Source organism: Theropithecus gelada, chromosome 10 (genome assembly GCF_003255815.1).
Source record: "Theropithecus gelada isolate Dixy chromosome 10, Tgel_1.0, whole genome shotgun sequence".
NCBI lineage: Eukaryota > Metazoa > Chordata > Mammalia > Primates > Cercopithecidae > Theropithecus > Theropithecus gelada.
The window spans coordinates 10,610,370-10,635,242 of NC_037678.1; the positions used below are offsets into that span (position 1 = coordinate 10,610,370).

Below are 24,873 nucleotides of genomic sequence, written 5' to 3' on the forward strand. Positions count from 1 at the left end.
CTGGGGAATAGAGAAAACTTAAGATACCAGCTTCTCTTTGCAATGGAAGACAAGGGTGGAAGTTGGTGCAAGGATGGTCTCCAGTGGATGACAGTCACATGGTCACAGTGCCCCATAGAGAAAGCAGGAACTTCTCACTGCATGGGATCTTACCAGGACCTTGGTAAGATCCCAAAGCAGTGACAGACAGGTTTTCCTGGGTCAGGAGGCCCAACTCATATTTTAAGTTCATGAAAGCCTACGCTTTGCCACCATGGTACTAGATCTTGAAAGTTGAGAGCAGTTAGAAGGCTACCTAATGGGCATGTTCATATTCCAAAAGAAGCCATTCTGTGGTGTTTTGTGCTCCTCAGACACTTTCAAAGTCACTCTCTCACATGCTGATAAGGTTCTTTGTATAACAAACATAATTCTCGGTGGCGAGACACTAATGGCCTCAGTGTTGCTGGACATCTGAGAAGGCTCATCGGGACTGCTGCGGACCAGGAATCAGGCTATCTGAGGGTGATCTGAGGTCAGGCAGTGGGGGTCTGGCTCCACATACTCCCAAAAGCCCTTTTGAAGGGCTTACGCTCTTTTGCAAAACAAAACAAAACAAAACAAAAAACAAAAAATGAAACAAACAAAAAACCCAAGGGCTAAGATGTAGAGTCTGAAAGTATGGTGCATGAATGAGGGAGAAGCTCAAGGCCACTTCAGCCCAGCAAGTGGCCTCTACAACTCAAGTGCAGGCTGAGGACAAGCTTTAAAAAGCCCCTGAGTGGCCAGGTGTGCATGGCCTTTGTTGAGCCATGTCCTCTGTGGCTGCCTTTCCCAAGCTGTCTCTATCCACAACCTCTCCTCCTGAGTTCCAGCTCTGCTGAGCCTGGCGCTGCTCCCTGAATTCAGCAATGGCTTGCACATCTCTGAGCTTTAGCTAAAAGCCCAAGTCACCTTCAGTGCATTCCTGATGTTCACATTGCACGCACTCCTACAACCCCCATCTTTCCAGGTGGAATCACTTGTTCCCTCACCTGTGCTCCCTGAGAACTTAGCCAAGAACATCTGTAACAGCCCTTTGGGTGGATGTGTTCCCCTCTCCAGGCTACGAACCTCCCAGGACAAGGATGGTGGCTTATGCCGACTCTATATTTCCATCACCTGGCCTGGTTGGTGTCACAAAGGGAATCAAGGTGAACTTCTCTTTTTAAAAGGAACCACATGCAGTTCTTAAGAGACAAAGGCAGGGGCTGTCAGATTACTGAGTAACTGAAACTCCCTATTGCTCCCCTGGGGCCCCACGTCACCTACCTTCAAAACATCTCCAGTGTGAAAGCTCAGTTCATCCTCACCTGAGGCAGTGAAATCAAACTTGGCAACAGCTTCCATGCCGTAACGTGAAGCTGGAAGAGAAATAATGTGGTCATTGTGCCTCTCTGCCAGGGGGAGGGCAGCAGAGCCCATGGTGCTTCCTGGTAATCAGCAGTTCCTAGGAGAGTGGGCAGATGGATGTCTCCAGGCTGGAGAGCAAGGCTCAGGCGCACAACAAGCGCTTGTGTTTGCAGGAAGAGCTGCTGGAATCTATAGGATCTGGGTCCTGGGATCATTCTTGGGATCCCTAGATGCCAGGAGCAGGAAATGAAGGCCAGCCGCAGCCTTTCCCTTCTCCTTTCATCATCCTGGCCTGACACCACTTTTGGGGGCATCTCTGTTTGCAGCTGATAAGGAGGGAAGGCTTGTTATCATTTGTAACTTGAGGCCCGAGGGGCTGGAAAGACTATTCTGTAAACACTGTCCCAAGGCTGTCCCTTGGCAGCTATATTTAAACAGGCAGTGTTAATTAGACAGATGCCATTTCCTCTTTTACATCTGAATCATTTAAGAGAATGAGACAGCACTGGCCAGTGGGGAACTCAGCTTCCTTCTGCAGGGTTTGAGAGCAGAAAGCATTTTTTGGTTTTCGAGTTGGGAGACTCCATTGGTCAGATTACTTATTTTATGATTATATTATAAACCAAGTACATTTTGGAAATTTTGACGTTAACATTTTTGAATTGAGTTAAAATTGTGGCCCCCTTCTCGTAACGTGTGAGACCTGTGTAAAGATAAATGAATCAGCCTATGTAATACATTTAGTATGAACTAGAGTTGTGCTTTAGAAGGCAGTGGGGATGTAATGGCAAGAGAGCTGGCCTCAGTCCCAGTTTTGTTGGTAGATAGCTGTACACTCTTGGGCAAGTAATTAAACCCTTGGAGTCTCCGTTTCCTCATCTATAAATTGGTGATCATAATATTCAATTAATAAAGTTGTAAGGTTAAATCAAATTATAGATGCAGGCCAGGTGCTGTGGCTCATGCCTGTAATCCCAGCACTTTGGGAGGTTGAGGCGGGCAGATCACCTGAGGTCAGGAGTTCAAGACCATCCTGGCCAACATGGTGAAATCCTGTCTCTACTAAAAATACAAAAGTTAGCTAGGTGCAGTGGCACGTGCCTGTAATCCCAGCTACTCAGGAGGCTGAGGCAAGATAATCGCTTGAACCCAGGAGGCAGAGGTTGCAGTGAGCCAAGATTGTGCCACTGTACTCCAGCCTGGGTGACGACTCTGTCTCAAAAAAAATAAAAATCTATATCTACATATATATATATATATATGCAAAGTATTATACAAGATAAAGCTAAATAGTATTTACGTTTTAAAATAATTTTATGGAATGCATTTTCCCCCAGCAAAGGTAGCCTAACCAAAATCAGCACAAGTTTTCTTCTGTCACTCCCATCTCCTATGAACTTTTCTCATTGAAATTCGAGACCTAATCTCCACGACTATCAAATCCTGTGATTCTCTGCTAAGACATCTTAATGTCGGACAATCTTGAAAGCTGTTATTTTCTTGTTGATCAAAATTTCCCTAAGTTTCAAACCCTTTGGGGTAGAAAATAAATGTCCTCTAACCTAATAGACTTTCAGTGACCAGTCAACTGGGACCACAGTTGTCCTCTCAGTGGGAATTCCTACCCAAATAAGCAAGATTTGGGTAAATAAGGAAGGTGGCTGCCAGTGAGAGGGTGAAACGCCAAGAGATCAGAGGATTAAAGCAACTGCAACAGGGTGATAGCAAGGGGCTCATTTCTCTGATTCTCCACAATTGCTCGGTCTTTCGAAGGTAATTTACAGAGATGACTATTACCCATTCAAAGGTAGATGTTAAGCAAAAAATAGACCAGGAGCCAAAGTAAAATGTCATAGTTAACTCTCTGAGCTTTATCACCAGTCAAAACGTACTTCCAAACAACAGCACCACAAATATACTTTTTGTACACTTTCTTCAAGATCCATCTATCGAAGGCAAATTAAAATGGTTGTGACCTAGGATGACCCACTCAACAGGAAGGAGTATTCTGCCCTCCTAAGTTAATGTTAAATGCCTTTGCTGATTTGATTCACCCCATCACTTTAACACACAAGGCTTCTTCTAATTAAGGCCTTGCCTCTAGTTTTCAGAGAGACATCGCTTCTGTGGGTCATCCTCATGGAATCAACAGTAGACAGTGGTCGCCTCGTGGGATCAAGTGTCAGGTGAATGGTCCTGAAGACCAAGATCCCATTTCTATGCAAATTCACCTTAATAAGCAGGATGGAGACAAGGGAAGGGCAAATGCTAAACGTATTAGAAAGTTACATAAACTAGAAATGAAAAAAATATCCAAGGCAAGCTCTAGATATGACCTTGATTTGGGGAAGATCTTTCCAACATTACATGTAACTCAGCTCAGGCTTGGGCGCTGGGTCCAGGCTGGCTGTAAATCACTTCAGTGAGAAGTGAGAAGGCCGAGGCAGAAGTAAAATTGCTTCTGAATAGCAGCGCTTTCCTCTGCCTTCCCCCAGGAGGTAGGCGGTATGGCAAAGCCAACGACGCAGCCATGTCACAGAGCTCCCCAGCTTATAATATTAATCCTGGCTCAAAAAACCCAATTAAACAGGCCCACTCTTTATAAAATTGCTTTGAAAAAATTTGTTTGCTCTCATTTCCATTTGTGAGATGAAATCTGCCCGGCTGCTGTTTGTTCAGGGTGGGGTGGGGTATGCTCTCCTTTCGTTTAAACCACAGGGCTTCAAACACTCCTCCCTTGAAGCACCTCTAGTAGTAGAGAATAGTGAATATGTCACTCTCAGGGGTCGGTTTTCTGTTTGGTCATAAAAATGCACAGAAATGCATATCCCACTCCTCTATATCCATTAGCATTAATTTTGAAAAGTTTAAAAATTACCACCAGGGAAAAAGAAAACTGAACGAATATAGTTTATTCAGTACTTATCCATTTGTTTTATGATCAGTACCTGCCACCACTACAGACTGCACTGAAGAAACAACAACAAAAATATGGAGCTATAAACTGGGTAGCAACAATTCAGAGACAGTTGTGGGGGGTGGAGTGCAACAGCCTGAATTCAAGAATGCAATGAACCCTTCTTGCTGCTGTTTTCAATTCCAGCGCTTCTGACTTCTGAAAAGAGAGACCCCTCGGCCGGGCACAGTGGCTCACACCTACAATCCCAGCACTTTGGGAGGCCGCAGCGGGCGGATCATGAGGTCAAGAGATGGAGACCATCCTGGCCAACATGGTGAAACCCCATCTCTACAAAAATTAGCTGGGCATGGTGGTGCGTGCCTGTAGTCCCAGCTACTTGGGAGGCTGAGGCAGGAGAATTGCTTGAACCCGGGAGGCAGAAGTTGCAGTGAGCCGAGATTGTGCCACTGCACTGCAGCCTGGCAACAGAGTGAGACTCCATCTTAAAAAAAAAAAAAAAAAAAAAAAAGAGAGACTCCTCGTTCGAGAACCTCACAGATGGATTAAATGTGATTTCCCTGCCAGTGATGGGCTTTAGAAATGGCTGAAATCTACCTGCCTATACAGTGTGAGAAGCTGAGCCTTCAGGGGCAGCCAAACCATCTCCAGCAGCAGCCGCCAACCCGATTGACGATGATGCCATTTGGAGGGCCTCAGTGCTAGCTCTGCTTCTCACCAGCCCTCTGCACCTCTCTCGCTTACCCCTTTAAGAGCTGTCATGCAATAGCCATTAGCAGCATGCAGTGTGGATCTGCTTCACCAGAGGGTAATGCCACACAGGACTGCCCTGAACATGACTTTTTCTGCCCTTGCCCTTCCATGTGAGCTTCTTTTACCACTAAAAAACCTAAAAAAATATTCAGGCTATAGGCCAGGAATGCTTGTCTACTTCTAAAATATAGTCACCACAGAGGATGAAAACAAAAGCCATGCTACAGCTCTTTAAAATAACCTCCATTTGAAACCCAGATTATAAGTGGATTTGTTCAGAAACACATAGTTACCATCAAAATGGCACCCGGCAAGAAACTTCTTGATCAAATTCAGCTCCTCCTAAGTTGGCTATGAATAGCTAAGGTTTCCATTTTATGTATCTCTTACAAAGAGCAATTGCGTAACACCACAAAGCTATGCGAAGATTCAGGCTCAGGACCCAGTGAGAGAAGGAGACAGGTCCTAAATTGCTATCACTTCCTATTTTGCTGGGGAGAGCCCTAATTTGAATACTGGCCCCAGTTTATGTTGTAATTCAGGTAAGAAAATGTCTTGAAATTTTTTAAAAAGAGAGAGAAACATTGCTTTTTACAAGTAATGCTTGTCACATATTTATCAGGACATCGGCAACAAAATTATTTAATTAACTAGTTCATTAATTTAGAGACAAGGTTTTCCTCTGTTGACCAGGCTGGTGTGCAGTGGTGTGATCATAGCTTACAGCCGCTTTCAACTCTTTGGCTCACAGGATTCTCCCATCTCAGCCTCCTGAGGAGCTGGGACCACAGATGTGTGTCATCACACCCGGCTGTTTTTGGTTTTTTTTTTGGTAGAGATGGGGATCTCACTATGTTGCCCAGGCTGGTCTCGAACTCCTGAGTTCAAGTGATCCACCTGCCTCAGCTTCCTGGAATTCTGGGATTATAGGCATGAGCCACCATGTCCAGCCAACAAATAATTTTTATTAGCATATCTTGTATATGAAATGAAGTAAGAAAACAGTGAGACTAGTTTACACTTTAGGGCTTCGGCTGCGGCTACTGAGAGGATCTCAGGGAAAATATAACATTATACCAGCAGCTACTCAACATCACATAATGCAGAGACAGAATCCACAGCCTTGCTGTTGGACAGGTAAATCCCTTCTCGGAGACAATAAGGAAGAGTGCTTCCTCCCCCAATCGAATTGACAAGGTCAGCTCAATCACTTTTCAGAAGTAGGAAACCTTATACTGCCAGGAAAAAATGATTATGGTTAAGCCTCACTGTACACAATAGGTATATTCTTGAAAAGTTATAATGAATAGAGTATTTGTAAATGGAATCATATTAGCATGTATTATGGAGGCTCACTCTATAAAGGAATCCTGTGGTGAATCGCTTTATAAAATGAAAGGAAAATTTGTTATGCAAATAACTACTTTTTAATTTATCTGTTTTAAAGTCAGGGTTTTCATGCATTGAGTCTTAAAACAGAGCACACCTGCCTATCCCCTCCAGCTCTGCACGCTGTGGGCCAAATAAACATGTGTTTCCCCTCCTCTGAACTCCTCAAGCATGAAACAAAACAAACAAACAAAAAACACCTTTCCTATTGATATAGAACATTTCACCTTGGAGTATAGACGTGGAACTGTCAAACCTTTTCTGTACAGAGCCAGAGAGTAAATATTTTTGGCTTTGTGGACCATCCAGTCTCTGTAACAATGACTCGCAGGATTTTTGTAGCCAGGAAGGTGGCCTTAGATGATGGTAAATGAATGGGCATAGCAGGGTTCCCATAAATCTTTATTTGTGGACACTGAGATTTGAATTTCGTAGCATTTTTACATGACAGGAAGTATTATTATTGTTTTGATTTTTTTTCAATCATGTAAAAATGTAAATTAGCTCAAGGTCAAAAACACATGACGGGCTGAATTTGGCCCACTGGCTGTAGTTTGTCAAACCCTGATATATACATTTATATCTATATCCTATCTCCCCCTAATAGTTTATAAACTTCTTTTTTTTTTTTTTTTTTGAGACGGAGTCTCGCTCTGTCGCCCAGGCTGGAGTGCAGTGGCCAGATCTCAGCTCACTGCAAGCTCCGCCTCCCGGGTTCACGCCATTCTCCTGCCTCAGCCTCCCGAGTAGCTGGGACTATAGGCGCCCACCACCTCGCCTGGCTAGTTTTTTGTATTTTTTAGTAGAGACGGGGTTTCACTGTGTTAGCCAGGATGGTCTCGATCTCCTGACCTCTTGATCCGCCCGTCTCGGCCTCCCAAAGTGCTGGGATTACAGGCTTGAGCCACTGCGCCCGGCCTAGTTTATAAACTTCTTGAGGGGAAGGGTTGTAGTTTAGTGGACAGAATACAGGCCTAGCAGTAGACGAACCTGGATTTGAATCCAAAATGTGCCACTTCCTGAGTGTCCTGTTTCCCCATCCGTGGGATGGGAGTCACCAGACTTACTTCATGGGGTTGTTTTGTATTAATGTGTAGACTCTGACACACAGTAGGTGTCCAACGAATGGCAGTTGTTGTTATTTTTTCTTAGATTCTCTACAATGCCTAGCCCAGGCTTAGCAGGCAGCTAGGAAATGTTTGTTGAATGATTGAAGACATGCAAATGACCTGCCCTCAGCGTTACTCTGGTTGATTTCCTCAGGGAAGGGGCAGGAGACAGAAGGAGCCATTTAAAAGGATCAATTAACTTCCCACTCAGAGGCGCCCTGACTTCTCAGCAAACTCAGCCAGAGACGGTGCAACACACCTACACTAAGAGGCCTGATTTATTTAAAATCCAATAGAGGGCAATGGTGCACCCCAAACCATCAATTCCATCTCGTAACTTTTCTTTGCATCTTGAGTCCCAGTAACCTTTAACTAGACAGGTTCGGTGATTGTCTTCATTGTCTGTCATGAGTTTTAAGGCACATAAACTTTAACATTTCAGACTCAAACCTTTAAAATACAGAATTGCTTAGATGTCAAAGAATTCGCGGTCATCTTCTCCTACACATTGTCTGCTGCTTAAATTCCTTCTAAGCAGCCTGGAGAGGTGGTTCCTATTCCTCTTGAGTGGACTTCCCTCGCTCCTGCTTAGAGTCTAGGTTAATGATCCTGTACTGAAACCCCACTGTGTGTTTTTCTTTGCTCTGCATCTTACATCTGTGTTTGGGACCTTTCTGCCTCAGTTTATTACCTCTTATTGGGCGTTGGACATGGGAACAGGAAACTGAGAAAGGTTACAGATGGCCCTTCCTGAAAATTTGTAAGCATAGAATGGACAATTACCTTACGGCTCGCCTGTGAGCCGCTGCTTAAATATTCTTCTAGAGACCCAAACCAATGTATTCTGAAAATAATGTGAGAAAGTGACAGAAAAAAAAAAGAAAAAAAAAAAAGGCCAAGGACTAGCTTTTCCCCATTTTGGGCTCGCAGATGACAAAATGTTTGCTTTATTCTAAACCAGCAGACACCCTGCTAAGAGAATACCTCTTAATCAGCTGGTCATGTTGGAAATTTACCCTTCTTACTGAATGTCTACCAAGGCTTACATATTCCTTTACTGTGCCTGCTCTTGAATCACTTCTAACTCATCTTCCGGAGCCTTTAAAATAGACTCTCACATTCTTTCCTGGTAGGGTCCTGCTTCTGGTTTTCTCTGGAGATGCGGCTCTGTGGCTAGGTGCAGAGGGTGGTGTGGGAGTTGGAATCACGGCAGCTACAACCAACTCATGCAGGGCCTCCTGGGCCCCCCACCAGTGCTTCACCACATAAAGTTTGCAGGTAGCCATGAACTTGGGGGTGGCCATCAGGGTCCTCTGCTTTATTTATTTACTTTGAGATGGAGTCACCCTGTCACCCAGGCTGGAGTGCGGTGGCGCGATCTCAGCTCACTGCAACCTCCACTTCTCAGGCTCAAGCAGTTCTCATGCCTCAGCTTCCTGAGTAGTTGAGGTTACAGGTACAGCCCACCATGCTCTGCTAATTTTTATATTTTTAGTAGAGACGGGGCTTCGCCATTTTGGCCAGGCTGGTCTCGAACTCCTGACCTCAGGTGATCTACCTGCCTCGACCTCCCAAAGGATCCTCTACTTTAGATGATTTACAGCCAACAGTTCCTCTGCTTAATTGGACCTCCCAAGTCAGAGACACAGGACCATTTCTTCTCAGGTTCGAGGTCCCAGGAGAACAAACAGCCTTCTCAAGAGGACCTGGCTTGTTTCGACAGGTGATCCCTTCAAGAGATATAAACATTTCTGGCTTTATTGCATCCAAAGATAGCAAAGACACATAAAATTTACCCCCAGCAAACAATTTCTGGCTTGTTGGCTGGGATTTTAGCGTCCTCTAAAAGCCTCCATTTTAGGTGATTTTGCACATACAGGGCATTTTTGTTTTTCTCTTGTCCCCAGGTGACTCATTATTTTTCCCTCCCAGCCCCAGGAAGCATAAATCCCCCGGTATGAGCAGCAGGGGTGAACACATGGAACTAGAGGGGCCTCTGCAGCTTGTCTGAGAATTATAATTCATCAGCGGCTGAGCTGCTGAGGCGAGTCTTGGAGACCCTGAGGATGGCGTTTGAACAGAAGCCCCAGGGCGCTCCCCACTCCCATCCATTCCTGTCCTGTGCGCAGGTGTGTTCCCCGAATAACGATTCATCCTCTGGCTGCTTCACTTTTGCTGAAAGCCACCAACAGAGCTGTCTCCGATGACAGGTGACTAATGGGCAGCTGGATCCTGAGTGAGATACCGAGGCGTGGGCAGGAGAGGTGTGCTGTTCTCTCTTCCCCGGCTGGGAAGGGCCTCAGGCTCAGCCAACAGTTATCCTGCGAGGGTGGCTTTACCTGCCCTTGCGTGCTAACGCTTCTCTCTACCAGGGCCCCTCCTGTAGACCCTTGGCTGGCTTCTTGGGGTTTCCACCCAACACGGGATCCCCAGCCCTGCCAGAACCCCATGGCCTTGACTTGTGATTTCTTCCTAGTTTCCAAATGGGAACAATCTCCCCTGTCAGAAGGTTTTCAGGTTTGGGAGCCAAATAAATACGGTATTTTTCAGACGTATGGACACACTTTACACAACTGGAGAGTCCCTCTAAATCCCTTATATCCTTATTTAATCAAATTGCTGTTCTGCAGGTCCCTGTCTGTCACTGTGGATTATAGAGATTTCATTGGTCTCAAGGATGTTTTTCTCCTTTTTAATTAGCTCCTTTTTTTCCTGTTTAAGGTTTTTTGGGTTTTGGAGGGAAGGGTAGTGAGGGGAGGGAAGTAGAGAAGGAAGAAGACAAGTCAGGAAGTCAGGAGACTGTCCCCACGCAGGGCCGGTCCCCTCCCCTGCCTGTAACTTGGGTGATGTCCAAGGCAGAGCCAGCCAATTCTTCCTTCTTATGCGTATTTATTAACCTGGCTCTGTTTTAATCAATGCCAGTCTGGCTTATATAATCAAACTTTTTTTTAGTGCAAGACGCATCACATGAAGTCTCATTTGTCCTCAAACTTTTTGTAAGAAAAGTATCTTTCTCTTTAAGTACAAAGTATATGTTCTGTTAAACTCAAACACATTTGATTCTTTTTTCTCTAATTTGCCACTCTCTGCAAGGCGAGGCTTGCCTACCTCAGTGGGAGGTTTACTATAGGACTTGGGGATCAGACAGACCTGGCTTCAAACTTAGGCTCTGCTGCTTACTTCATAGCTGGAGAACCTTAGTTTATCTTCTCTGCACCTCAGTTTCTTCACCAGAAATGCAGATATTAATCCTTAGACCCCAATGTTGCAGCGAAGAGGATGTAGAATGCTTGGTTCGACTGCTCAATGACTCTTTCTTCAAAGCATTTTTGCATTCTGGTTATCTACCATCCTTTCTTGTAGAGACAAATTCAAAACTGTTTTTACAAATTGTAAGGCCACCAAGCATATATTACTTTTCAGCCTTTCAAGCACCTATTTTTCCTCACTTTCCCTGGGCAGGCGCTAGCTTCTCCCTATTGCCTGTGGAGTCCTAGCTGCAGTGTTACTAGAAAGTACGACACTAATCAAGACAATTCAGTGAGGAAAGAGAGAAGACAGCACTAACCAAGGGGAAGTGGGGAGAAATGGTGGATGGAGAAACAGAAAACTGACCAGGCTTCTACACTTTGCCATCCACACAGAGCTCAGTCGCTGTGATGCTACCTTTGAGGGGACATGTACCACCCAGACTTTGCCAATGCCTAGAAACGTGAACCAGCTAAAAATAAGTTACCATGGATTGATATGGTTTATCAGGTGCCAAGAACTTTACAAATGGACACCCATTGCAACATTTATTATTGTTATTATCATCATCCTTCACATTTTATAGGTGGGAAACGGAGGCAAGAGATTCGAGTACATGTCTGTTGGCACCTGAGGCTGTGTGTTCTCTTCACTTTGCCACGCTGCCTCTCCCGCTATGAGCAACATAATCAAATCCCTCCTACCTGCTCGGGATGACTGCTCACTAGCTTAGGCCCTCTCAACCTTCCTGGCTGGCTGTCCTTTAGCCAAAAAATTGACAAGAGCAATTTTCACATACCGAAGAAATTCAAGCCCATTACCTCTTGGTCAAAGAGGTAAAGACTGCAATCAACCTGGCAGACCTCAGACCAAGCAATCATGTGCTTTAAGGCAATTGCAGAAATGGAAACAATTTCAGCTAATAGACTTACAAACTGTCGCTCTTTCCCTTTCCTTCTGCCGGTTCCCCCAACCCCCCGTCTCTCTCTCCCTCTTCCTCTCTTTCTCTCTCCTCCTGTCTGTGTCTCATTTGTCACGGTTCTCTTACCTTTCCCTTCATCAACTTTCCCCACAATACATTCTGCTTTTTCCAAGTTCTTTTCTTTCTCCTTGAAAAGTTAATAACTTACCATGAATCCAGTTAGAGAAAGTGTATCTCGCATACTTCCACTTTTAATTCTCTGACACGTTATTAAAATGACACCATGAAAACATCAATCCAAAACAACAAAAATAAGACAAAAAGAGCCCACCAACCTTGCTGGAAATACTACTTCGAGCCTCACTCTGCTGCTAGACTGATGTATCACTTGACGTTTCCTAAAGCAATAACAATTGTCTACAGAAACACCGCGAATCCTGCTGGCAAAACCCAAACATAAGAGAAGCATTAACAATGCCGCCCCCCACCTCCAGCTCAGAAATCATTTAATGAACCCCATCAGAAGGGTGGAGGGTAGGGTGGGGGTGGCGGGGGTAGATGAGAATGACAGTCGAGAGAGACAGACAGACAGACAGACATTTTACAAATCTCCAGGCTTCATTTTCTTTTACTTCTCATTTTCTATTCACATCATGATTTCCCCTGGAATATATCACCAGGATTTTATGGTGCCCTCATGTTCTCTTTTTTTTCCCCTCTTCCCTTCTGTTCACTTCACGTTTGTTTTTATTGATTTGGGCTCTGAAAGCACGGCTTATTTATCATGGATTTGAAAGCCTCCATCTTCTTGCTCTGTTTTCACCAGGGCTGTGACATTGTTCACAAATGCTGCAAATCTGCTCAGCACCCCCTCTCCTTTTCCTCACTGCCTATGCCCTGGGCTACCTTAATTCTCATCTGGGCAAAGCACGAAAGTGTCAGCAGAGGACGGCATGACCACAATTACTTCAACCTTGTTGTCACTTTTACTTACGCTCCCAAGCCCTCATTTGTTGTTGGAATGCTGGTCATTTTTTTAGCTCACTGATCTCAAAGCTTGCAAAAGGGATCATTTATCCATAGAGAAGCTCCCCTTGCTTCATTTGATAAGTCTATCCCAGAAAAGTGGGAGGGCCTGACATTTTTACAAGTAAAGATAATTTAAAAAATGCCAGTCAAAGGGATAATATGGCAAATTCCTTTCATCAAATGAATTATAATATTCTTATTTTTGGGAAATTTAGTTCTTTCTAATTTGAGTTTGGTCAGCTAAGGAACACCTCTCGTATTTGTCTTGTTTAAAATAGTTCTCTTTCTTTTTACTTGCCAGTTTTGATTAAATAGTGCCCCTATCCTAGATTCTCAAAGTTGGAAGTGGTCCAGAAAGTCAGTCCTTCCCTAATTCATTGAGATGATACAGAATGGGCATTGGGGAGGGCTGGGATTGGAAAGAGTGACCTGACAGCTTGGTGAATTATTTATGTTGAATCAAAAGTTCTTTCAGCCTGAATTCTGTGCTAAGGACCACAACAAGAAAGAAAAAGAAAGAATGAAAGAAGGAACGAATGAATAAAAGAAAGAGAAAATGAGAACCCCAAATCCCAAATTCTCATTTCTAAGCTTAAATAACCCTGGGGTCTTTGACCACCCTCCATGTGACACGGTTCCAACTCCTTGATCTCCTGGTCATTTTCCTCAGGTCTCCTCTCAGTTATTCATTGCTTTTCTCAAAATACAAAATACATTATCTAGACTTGAACTCAGTATTCAAGATATAGTCTGAGCTGGGCTGAGTAGAATAGGATGATTTAATCACTTCATTTGTACATGAGGATTTTATAATTGTGTTACACTGTTGGCTGGTTTTTTGGTTTTTTTTTTTTTGAGAAAGGGTCTTGTTCTGTTGCCCAGGCTAGAGTGCAGTGGTGTGATCACAGGTCACTGTAGCCTTGACCTCCGGGGCTTTAGGCATCCTCCTGCCTCAGCTTCCTGAGTAGCTGGGGCTACAATTGTGTGCCCCACACACAGCTGCTGTTTGGGAATTAAGCAACAACAACTACAACAAAAGCCCGGGTGTTTCCCAACACGAAGATGGTCAAGATGTACCTCTCCACCTCTGCAACGGGTTTCTTGGAACCCAAATGCACGGCTTCACATTTAACTTTTCTGACTTTCATCTTGTTTTTGTTCTCCCTCTTTGGCCAATTTCTCAGCCTATCACAGTTCATTTGGGCATGGATTCGTACTTCTAACCCTCTGGTTATATCTTTCAACTCTTCTTTATAAGTGAGCTTCATGCCTTTTCGGGTTTTGTTTTATAATAAATGGAACATGGACTTTTGAGTCAGGTAGGGCTGGGTTCAAATCCTGGCTCCTTCATTCATGCAAGTTGGTTATCTTTGAATTCAGTTTCTTTACCTAAAGACCTCCTCCAGGTTGTCATTGACCCTTTAATTAACACTCTGAGTATCAACTTCAAACCTATCCAATTAAGTAGTTATCCTTCGGCCTATCTGTCCTCATTCTGATCTCTAGGGTGTCATGCAAAGCCTGGCGGAAATCAAACTGTACTGTGCCTGTGGCCCTTTTCTCATATGTCACTCTAATAACCCCACAGGAAAAAGAAAGAAACCGTAACAGGGTCAACTCTTCCTTCAGGGCCATATTTGGGGAGATGCCAAGTGGAAGAAACTCGTCTTTTCACTCATTGTTCTTTGGCATTTGCTTTTCCGCTTTCCTCGACCTCTTTTGCAAGCCAAAGACTTTCCTTTGGTGAGGCAGCTGTCACCTTAGCTACTGTGTTCCTGTTCCTCCTCCACCCTATTCTCCTTGCTTGACAGAGCAAAGGCCTCTGTGTGTTGAAGCTTTTGACACACAACTATCTTTTTCTTTCTTTCTTTCTTTCCTTCCTTCCTTCCTTCCCTTTCCTTCCTTCCTTCCTTCCTTCCTTCCTTCCTTCCTTCCTTCCCTCCTTCCTTCCTTCCCTCCCTCCCTCCCTCCCTCCGTCCCTCCTTCCTTCCTTCCTTCCTTCCTTCCTTCCTTCCTTCCTTCCTTCCTTCCTTCCTTCCTTCCTTCCTTCCTTCCTTCCTTTCTTTTCTGAGACAGGGTCTCGCTCTGTTGCTCTGGCTGGAGTGCAGTGGCACAATCTTGGCTCACTGAAACCTTCGCCTCCCAGGCTCAAGAGATTCTCCTGCCTCAGCCTCCTGAGGAGCTGGGATTACAGGTACCCGCCACCACGCCTGGCTAATTGTTTTTTTACTAGAGATGGAGTTTCACCATGTTGGCCAGGCTGGTCTTGAATTCCTGACCTCTAATGATCCACCTGCCTCGGCCTCCCAAAGTGCTGGAATTACAGACGTGAGCCACCATTCCCAGCCTTGACACACAACTTTCTGAGGGTCATTTTTTTCCATTTAGAATTTGTTAATGTCATGTTTGTCACATGACCTCCCAGATCCACTCAAGTCTCTCTTGTCATTTCAGGCCTTCAGCAATCTTTCCCCATTCTGTCTGTCAAAATTAACTTTAGAAAATCACCTGCACCATGCAAACATGCTTTAGTAAATAGCTTCCCTTGGTTCTCTAAGCCCCCCATTGACATCCTTGTCTCTGCACTGGTCTTCCTTCTCCCATCAAACTCACATTGCTATGTATGGTCGTGCAGGTTGCTCACAGCACAAAGGCCTCAGGCTGAGGTTGTAGTAGGGGCTGAAATGTGCATCCGGTGCCCTTCTCATCATACTGTGAGTCCTGGTATGGGGCTACATCTGTCTAGAACTACCTTGTTTTTCTTACTTAAACAAAGGCACCGGGTCTAATCTCAACTGCTCTTTTAAAGCTTTACTCAGGGCCTGCCCGCCTCATATCCCATGGTCTCACTTTCTCTTACTCTTCTGGTGGACTTAACGTATCTACCCCTTGCTCAGTGCTGCCGCCATCTGGGTAAGGTGGGCAAGCACCTGAGCCTTGGAGTCAGACTGCCAGCGTTCACACCCTTCTCTACTACTAGCTTTCTGGGTGACCCTTAGCAAGTTATTTAACATCTCTGAGTCTCAGTTTCCTCATTTCAAAAACAGGGATGATAATAGTGCCTGCCTCATAATGTTCTTGGGAAGAATATGTGGAATATTCATCTAATTCACTTAGTATGGTGCCTGGCACATAGTAGGTACTCAATAGTTGTTAACTACTGTCACCTTTTTTTGTTTTTGAGACAGGGTATCATTCTGTGACCCAGGCTGGAGTGCAGTGATGCAGTCATGGCTCACTGCAGCCTCCAACTCACAGGTTCAAGTGATTCTCCTGCCTCAGCCTCCCAAGTAGCTGGGACTACAGGTGCATGCCACCACATCCAGCTATTTTTTTTTTTTTTTTTTTTTGTAGAGACAGGGGTCTCCCTATGTTGCTTAGGCTGGTCTTGAACTCCTAGCCTCAAGTGATCCTCCTGCCTCAGTCTCCCAAAGTGCTGGGATTACAGGCATGAGCCACTGTGCCTGGCCAGCTATTGTCACTTTTATGCATAGTCCTTAATAGTTAACAACTATTAAGACGTGTTGTGGCTCACAAGAAGTATGAATAAGAAAGTGTATACCTCACCAAGTAGGGTTGTCAGATAAAATACAGAATGCCCAGCTAAAGGTAATTTTCAGATAAGCAACCAATAGTTGTTTTAGTATATGTATATGCCAAATCTTTACTTTCTCCACAGAAATCTCAAAGTGATGGACTGAAGCATTGTTCAGAGGAATAGCAAAGACTTGTTTGATCTTTACACCCTTTCATCTTGAATTTCCCTGCTGCCCCTCACCTCATGCAATGCCTGTCCCACAAGATTTCTTACAGGAAAACCGGGGAGTGGGCTAGCCTTTGGGATAAGCAGTATGAAGGTCCTACAATGAAGCCTTTAGACGTTCTAGTGAAGGCTGTGGTTTGGAATAGAAGTATGTAATCTCACTCATATACCTTGTGAGCCACAAAATGTCATACCTTCTGTTTTCTCTACCTTTCTTGTGTTATTTGTTGCTTTTAATATTGTGTGGGTCAAAAGGCATGCTTTTACCATTATATATCATGGAATACTGTGTGTTTTGATAAATATGTTTTATATAGTGGAATTTCTGTTCTTATAAGGGAATTTTTCTTGAAGTCCGTATTTGTGGTAAAGCAGAAATCTTCTAAACTCTCTTACATATTCAGACATTTCTCTTGTGATTACTCTGGCATTTTACATTTTTACTCTCAAATTCACCATCTACTTTCTCATGCCTATAACTTGTCAGATTTTTCCATGCTTGGCATCTGCACCACAGCAAAAAAATTCCTGGGCACCAGCCCCAGTAAATTATTACTAGTCCCATCATGTAGTCACCAGGTTGACATTTACTTGTACCACCCATGTATCTGTCCTGATGACAATCCCTTGAATTGGCTTATAATACCCTATCCTTTCTTTATATGATTTGCACCATCCTAGAACCTTGTCTCTTCCTGGAACTATTTCAGAGGAAGTTATAAAACCACCAACAGTACCAAATGCGGTTCTGTTGTTTGAGTGATCTTCTCTCTTTAATAGCCTTTCATTTCAAGTCCTCCATTACTGACTCTTTGCACAGATTCTTCTCTCCCCCTCCTCTCTCTGTACTTTCAGGAATTGGTGATTTCTTCCCAGGTTTGTTTTCAGATTTTCTGCTGCTTAACTTCACAATGCTGTCTTGCCCACCTTCTCTCTCTCAGGAGTATCCATATGCTTTGCGTATTCGTTCAACAAACATTCCCTGTGTCCCACTCTGTGTCAAGCCCTGTGTAGAGCACGAAGATCCAGTGTGGACTAGACAGCCCATCTTAAGACCTCAGACAGTTCAGTCTTGTAGGAAAGACAAACAAGCCAGCCAAACCAGTGAGATCAGTGTGATAAAAGGAACAAACCTCAAGTGGTTCAGGAACCCAAAGGGCAGGCTCTTAATCTAGCCTAGGATGCAGACAGGTGCAGGAGGGATTAGTGGAAGCTTCCCAAATGAGATGACAGTTAAACTGAGTCTTGCAGACAAGTAGCTAGGCAGAGTAGAGAGCTCATATGTGATACACAGAGAGAATGGTGTGTGCAAGAAGTTGGGGACCCAACTGGTTCAATCATGGACGGGCAGGAGATGCAATCAGTGATTGGACTGGGGGCAGATCATGGAGGACATTGAAAGCATGCCAAGGACTTTGGATTTCATACCAAGGATGATGGGAAGTCACTGGAAATTTGATAACATTTGCATTCAGGAATGTTTAATCAGATGGCAGTATGAAGGACTGGAGGGCAGGGTGAACTGAAGATGGAGAAAGCATTGCAGTAGTCTTGGCTAGTAATGATGCTCTTTCTTTTGACACTGGGTCTTTCCATATGTTTTTATCTCCATAGTAAGTGCTTTACACATTATCCCATTTAAAGCATGCAAGAATCTCAAAATAAGAACTGCTATTGTATCCAGCTGACAGATGAGGAAAGTGAAGCTCAAAGGGGTTAAATAATCACCCAAGTTCATATGTATCAAAAAATGGTGGAGGCAGGATTCAAACTCAGTCTGTGCACTTAACCACTATTTTCCCTTGTCTTAACTCAAGGGAATCACTGTGAATCATGACCAGTTGGAAGGGGGCTAAAAGACAAAAAAGAGTCTAGAATGGTGTCATCCAATAGAAATAGAAGCAAGTCACAAATGCCAGCTACTATGCCATTTAAAATATTTTGGTGGCACATTAAAAAGTAAAAGAAAATTATTTTTTAATAACTTATTTACTCCAATATGTCCAAAATATTACCATTTCAATTTGAAATCAATATAAAATATAATTGAGATACTTTGCATTATTTTTTCTAAACTAAGTCTTTGAAATCTGGTGTGTATTTTACATTTACAGCACATTTCAATTTGGACAAGCCACATTGAAGTACTTGGGACAGCATAGGTCTAGAATGACTCTTGGGTTCCTGCTGGGGGCATTAGGGTAGATGTTGGTAGCATTTTCTGAGGTAAGGGAATACAGAAAGAGAAGATAATTAGAGGGGTGTTTGAAATGCTTGTGAATGATCTAGGTAGAGAATCCCAGTCAAGGGTTGGCTATGCAGGTGTAGAACTCAATAAAAAAGTCTGGCTAGAGCCATAAATTTGGGTGCTATTCCAATATAGATGATTGCGAAAACCCTGAGTGAGAAGGAATTCACCTAGAGAGATTATGTAGCAGGACTGAGCCTTTGGAGACAGCAGGCAGGGATGGGACACCTTGGTCAGGTGGAGGAGTTTATTTATTCAGCAGGAGATGCATCTCGCCTTTGAATGGGAAAGGAGGAGGACAAGGATGCAGAAGGTAAGTTTGTATAGGTAAGGAGAGTGAGGAGAGGCAGGAAGTAGGTGGCTTTCTAATATAATGTTGGCAGGGGTTCTCAGCTCATTCTATTTTCTTTCTTCTCTGCCACACAAAAGGGAACGCTAGCTTTTAGCCATGACTATTCACAAAATCTACACAAAGAGGCAAACAAAATGTAAATATTTGTCCAGCTAGGGACGAAAGCCAAGATGAACACTCCTTTTTCATGTCACTATAATCATTTCCTCCTCTCTCTCTCTCTTTCTCTCTTTCCCTCTGTCTCTCAGGAAATTGCAAAAACAGTACAGAGAGGTCCCCTGTACTCTTCACCCCATTTCCCCCAATGGGGACATCTGACATCACCATAGTACGGTATCAAAGCCAGGAAACTGATATTGCTACATACCATTAAATGGACTTCCATCTTCTCTTTTATAACTTCCTAGCAGGAAGTATTCTTAGCAAAAAGCATAAAAATGTGTGAGATGTAATGTTCAACCAGGCCAAGAGCTTTACGTGTGTTCAGGAGGTTTTATCTCTGTAACTAAATGACATGCATCAAATACCACACCAAATGTCACCTAAATGCTCAGGTAAAAATTACCTTCTTATGACCATATATAATTTGCACCAATGTTATATGGTTAGACCAGGCTCTTCACTGCCTGTTTGGCTTTATCTCATTATGGAGAAGAGCAAAGATGAACAGACAGCTCTGTTGTTCCCATCAGCATCTATAATGAGGAATCTGTGACTCAAAAGAGAGCAGCAACGTGCCCAAGCCTGAATTACTGTACAAACCAGGTCTTGCTAACATTAGAACTCAAGCTCGGTTTATGACATAGCACTGTATCTTGGTAAATGGCTACTTCATACCCCTGTCTACACAGTAGAAAAACCAATGGATTAGGAGGGAGTTAGTATTCAGATGGGTGACTCCATTCAACTTTCAAGTGGGGAGGAACCCATAGCACCCAACACAGTAGGCTCCTCCAGAAACGCCAGGGATTTAATCAGTTCAGCTTACTAAACAGACTCAAAGAAGTTGGGCACATTCCTTAAAAGCAGAATCAAGCAAAGAAAGCACTGAGAAATCTCTGTGCTTCAAGGAAACAAAAGCCAACGAGAGAATATTAAGCCAACTTGAAGGGAACAGTGGCTATCCATCTGCCTCTGCCAAGGTTCAACCAAGGTGAATAATCCATTTATTAGCAAAGAATGAGGGAAGTCCCAGTATTTTCACGTAAGTGGTAATTTGTTAATGGGTAAACACGGAACGAATTTCTTTCTCCCTTGGAGATAAATGAGCTCTGGTTCTCAAAAAACAATATTTCTGGCGAGAGATAGAAGAAGACAAAAAAAAAAAAAAAAGTGTTTCATCCATTAAGATTTGGAAAGCAAAGGAAACAAGTGCATTTCTGGAATCTGGGTGAAAGGAGTTTGGCCTTGACAATTTCTGAGCAGCCGAAGGAGGAAAATGGTAGCAGGAAGAGGCAGGAACACGGGTGGTCAGATGCCTTTCTGGAGAGTGATCTCTCTAATGACATTTCTCCTGTCTGGGCTCCTTATATATTTGTGGACCTGCACCTTCCTACTTACATGTCCTCGTGTGGTATCTGCAGTACCAGTAAGAAAATAGTTTTTGTCTAATCCAGGAAGGCAGGCCTGAGAGCGATTTGCAGCAGTGAAGACAAACTATCGGATGAAGGAGACAGAAGGACAGGGTCCCCTTACCCTGTTGTAGCCATTGGGAAGGGGCCTCAACCCTCAAGTGGTGAGACAGGGCAGCACACAGGGGATGGAGGAAAATAGCCGAAATCAACTTGAACCTGGAAATGGCCATTATCAAGTAGTCAGGGGTGAGAGGAAAAAAAAAAAAGTCATGCCTTGGATTGATTGGGCCTGGACGGACCAGGGTTGAAATCCAGCCGTGAGATCAGTTTTGTCATTGACCTCTCCCATGATGATGCGATTCAGCCATTCGTATCCAATCCTGACCGTTTGTTTGGGGAAGAAAAGATGCCGCCTGCATTTTGAAATCTGGGCAGATGCTTAAAAAGACCCTGCTCTCCATTCAGACAACAGGAACACCACCAGATGTGACTTAAACATGCCTCCCTTTCAGCTGTTGAAATGTGAGCAATTCCTCCCATTGCTAGCCCACTGCAAGGGACTGTTTTTTTCAGGGTCTTTCAATCCCAGGGCTGATTCATATCACAGGGATTCCCATCAAAGCTCCACAAATCAACAATGAAATAAACCCAATGCCGGACCAACTTGTACACGCCGGTGGGCCGAGAGGGTGGGGGGTCCAGTCGGGGCACTGTGCCTCACCATCACTTTCCATTACAGAGAAGGTAAGTGGGGACAGCATGGCCGGCAGGGGCAGAATTAAACGTGATCCGTGACATCTGCTTTTTCTTCTCTTTTCAGATTTCACAGAAGTGAGCATGAAAAAAAAAGAGAAGAAGAGGGGAGGAAAACTAAGGAAAGACAAGTTCCTCTCTGGGAGAAGCAATTCTAGTCCTGAATTCTCAACTGTGCATTCCACCTCAGAAAGCCAGTGACCGCATCAGCTGAGCACAGGGTGACAAACTGGGCTGGATTCAGGCTGGAGCCAGGCAGTGGGTGGCGGCTTCTGCCTCAATCTTTCTGCAGTCTCCCTTCCCCATTCCAATCACGATAAATATATTTATACTCACTTGATTATGTCAGCCAGACAATACTCCCCTAATTGGCAGTGATCAGGATTCCAGAATTGTTTGGGCGAACCTGCTGTCTCTCTATCAGGCAAAGCGATAAGGGGCCGCTAATGCAGTCCCTATTAACAATTTCCAGTGGAAAAAAACCAATCCCCCGACTCGTGCATGGCAATGAATTTTCCAAACAGCTCCTGAGAACCAGCGATTGAGGAACTCAGACTTAACATGAACCGGTCCAGCACAGAAAGGTTTTATGACTCTTCCCCACCCCCGGCTTCAGTATGTAGAAAAAACCATAGCCACTTCCTTATGCTCAAGGTTCCTTTGTTCTTTTGCTTTTTTGCTCTTTTCCTTTTTTTTTTTTCTTTTGTTGGGCTTACGGAGCTAACTGTCATTTTTGGTTCTTGGTTCTTTGTAAATTTCGGGACATCTGGCACACAGTTTATTTCATTTGCTAGCTCTGGTATTTGTAGATACGCACACTCTCTGCTGCGTGTGCATGTTAACACTTCACATGTATAATTTATGCATGCATAATTTGGAGCTTGAGAGGATAGGTTTATTTTGATGTTTAAGTGTAACTACACAGCGCCAATTCGATTATAAGTAATTAGTCAATAAATATTTATCAAATGAATGAATATACCAAGAAGACAAATATGCAACTGTCATTCATTTATTTATCAGACATTTCAATACCTAGCGTGTACCAGGCACTGTGCTAGACGCTGAGTATTCAATGATGCGTACCCACACTTTCTTTCCTCAGGGAGCTCACAGTTGAAGGATAGGAGGCAGACACATAAATAGACAATTGTAAGACATCATGGAGACACAGTGACTGAGCCCTATGCAGGGTAGCATGGAGCTCCAAGGAGAAAGCTTGGTCCACCTAAGGGAGGGGCTGAGGCCATGGAGAGTCTCCTGGAGGTGATGAGGCCTAAGACGGGAGGTAAAGGCTTCAGAAAATGAGGACAACACAACCAATGGCAGGATGCAAGAAATAATAGGGTGTTGTGGGGGAAGCAGCAAGGCAGGGAATTGGCAGAGATGAAGTCAGGGACTCAGGGAGGTACCAGATCTGGGGGCTTGGTGTAGAGTAAGGGAGAGCAGCTTCAACTATCTCAATTAGGGCAAGAAAACATAAACAACTCCTTCATTCGTCCAAAATGCTTCTGGATTGCACCAGAATTGGTACACGCACACCTCAAAGCAGAATTTGAACTGGCCTCAGAAGCACTGCTGGAGCACAGGAAGATCTGAGGCCACATGCTGAATCTGTCATTGGGGAGATGAGCAAGATTTAGCTTCTTTCTAAGTTGAAGAGGAGGACTTGGAGGGCTCCAAGATTCCTCCCAGCTTTTACATCTATGCCACATGGATTCTTTGAGGTTTGTGTACAGGCCACACTTGGGCCTATTCCAAGTCCAAACTGGGGTGCTAAAGGAATGAGGCTGGTTCCAAGCAGCACACAGGATCACAATATCATTGTCTTACAGTGCAGAGACAGGTAGGCACATTGAGGCACAATTTCATATGAATCCCTGAGAAGTATTCACAGGAATGTAATGTATGATGGAGACATCCCATTGTCCCCAGGCTGGGTTAGGGTCTCATGATCTCAAGTCTGAAACACATCCAATTAATTTGGAGCACCAATCCCTGATAGATTTAGTTTCTCAAAAGCACTGTTCAGCTCACATAATTTCTACTCAAAACCTCTTAATAATTCCACCTTGCTTGTAGAGTCAAGTCCAAAGTCCTTAGAGTGGCATAGCATTCAAAGTCATCCCAGTCTATCCCCACCCTCCCTGCTGTAACCCCCACCTGAGCTTTGGTTCACAAATGTTCCCACCCCTCTGCCTTTACTCACTCCAGCTCCTGACTTCAGGTCCAGCTCAAACTCAAGTCCATCTCCTTTAGGATTACTGTCTTGTTACTCTTGCCCTCTTCCGAACCAGTGGAGAGCTTACTAACTATGTAGTTCATTGGTGACTATTAACTTCACTTTGTGGTTTGAGTTTTACTTCAGCTACCTTGTAAGCCCCAGAGGATGGGAACCGAGCCCCACTCCTCTTTGCAGTTTATAGACTTAGCACATTGTTCTACTCACAGTAAATATTTGCCGATGAAAGGGTATCCTACATTGTCACTTTTTTTTTTTTTTTTTTTTTGAGACGAAGTCTCGTTCTGTTGCCCAGGCTAGAGTATAGTGGTGTAATCTTGGCTCACTGCAACCTCCACTTCCTGGGTTCAAGTGATTCTCCTGCCTCAGCCTCCCGAGTAGGTAGGATTGCAGGCGCCCAACACCACGCCCGACTAATTTTTTGTATTTTTAGTAGAGATGGGGTTTCACCATGTTGGCCAGGGTGGTCTCGAACTCCTGACCTCAGTTGATCCTCCCACTTCGGCCTCCCAAAGTGCTGGGATTACAGGCGTGAGCCACTGCGCCCAACCATACATTTGTCACTTCTGTGAGGCTACTGCATAAAACCCATGGAAAGTACGATGGTGGTGATTACTGTCACAGTGCTACTGCCCAAAGTTCTTCTTCCCTCTTCTAGGAAAAAAAGCGAATCTTGGAGAGAAAGGTTTGGTGTGACTACTTGGGAGTAATGAGAATGTGAAACATTTCTCCCGCGATTTATAAACAGTATTTTACATGCATTTCTTGGGAGCTTAAAGTTCATCCAGGAATGAGTATTTCGTAGATCTAAGGAGCATATGTGCAATCCACCAGGAGGAATAATCACTGCGCTAAATTTAAAGGAAGAGTGATTGAACACTCCAGCCTGAAAGTAGAGATGGTTTAACATCACATGGCTGGAGAAGAACAGGAGTGACTTGCTTAATTTCTGGCCCGCTACGTTCAGTTTTTATGGTACATGTGCCAGCGAGCAGCACGTGGGATTTTTCATAAAAGAGGAACTGGCATTAAATCAATAAGGAAAATCACCATTTCCCTACTGATCAAATGGCATTTAAGGAAGCTGAGTCCTGCCAATATGTACAACCGTGCAGAATTTGTAACCGGGCAGTGAAAACCACCATCTAAGCTGGCAGTTGTGATTTTCCCAGAAGCAGGGCTGCAGGGAGAAAAATAGCTTT

The 24,873-nt window shown here is 44.1% G+C and overlaps 1 protein-coding gene across 6 annotated transcripts in view; it reads right to left on the bottom strand.

The window, feature by feature from the left end:
• Positions 1-24,873, bottom strand: part of GRAP2 (GRB2 related adaptor protein 2) — a 70,180-nt gene that overhangs the window by 22,085 nt on the left and 23,222 nt on the right. For 2 of the 6 annotated variants that reach the window (XM_025400299.1, XM_025400297.1), the window contains exons 1-2: positions 21,766-22,027; positions 1,291-1,382 (exon numbers count right to left, since the gene is read on the bottom strand). The exons of 1 other annotated variant lie outside the window; for it this stretch is intronic. Coding sequence is in view for 3 of the 5 variants with exons in the window: in XM_025400297.1 (XP_025256082.1) it covers positions 1,291-1,368 (78 nt within the window). In the remaining 2 variants the exon portion in view is untranslated. Of the gene's footprint in view, positions 1-1,290; positions 1,659-21,765; positions 22,028-24,873 lie in introns of those variants that run through there. 3 more of the 6 variants (XM_025400301.1, XM_025400296.1, XM_025400298.1) reach the window with 3 other exon arrangements.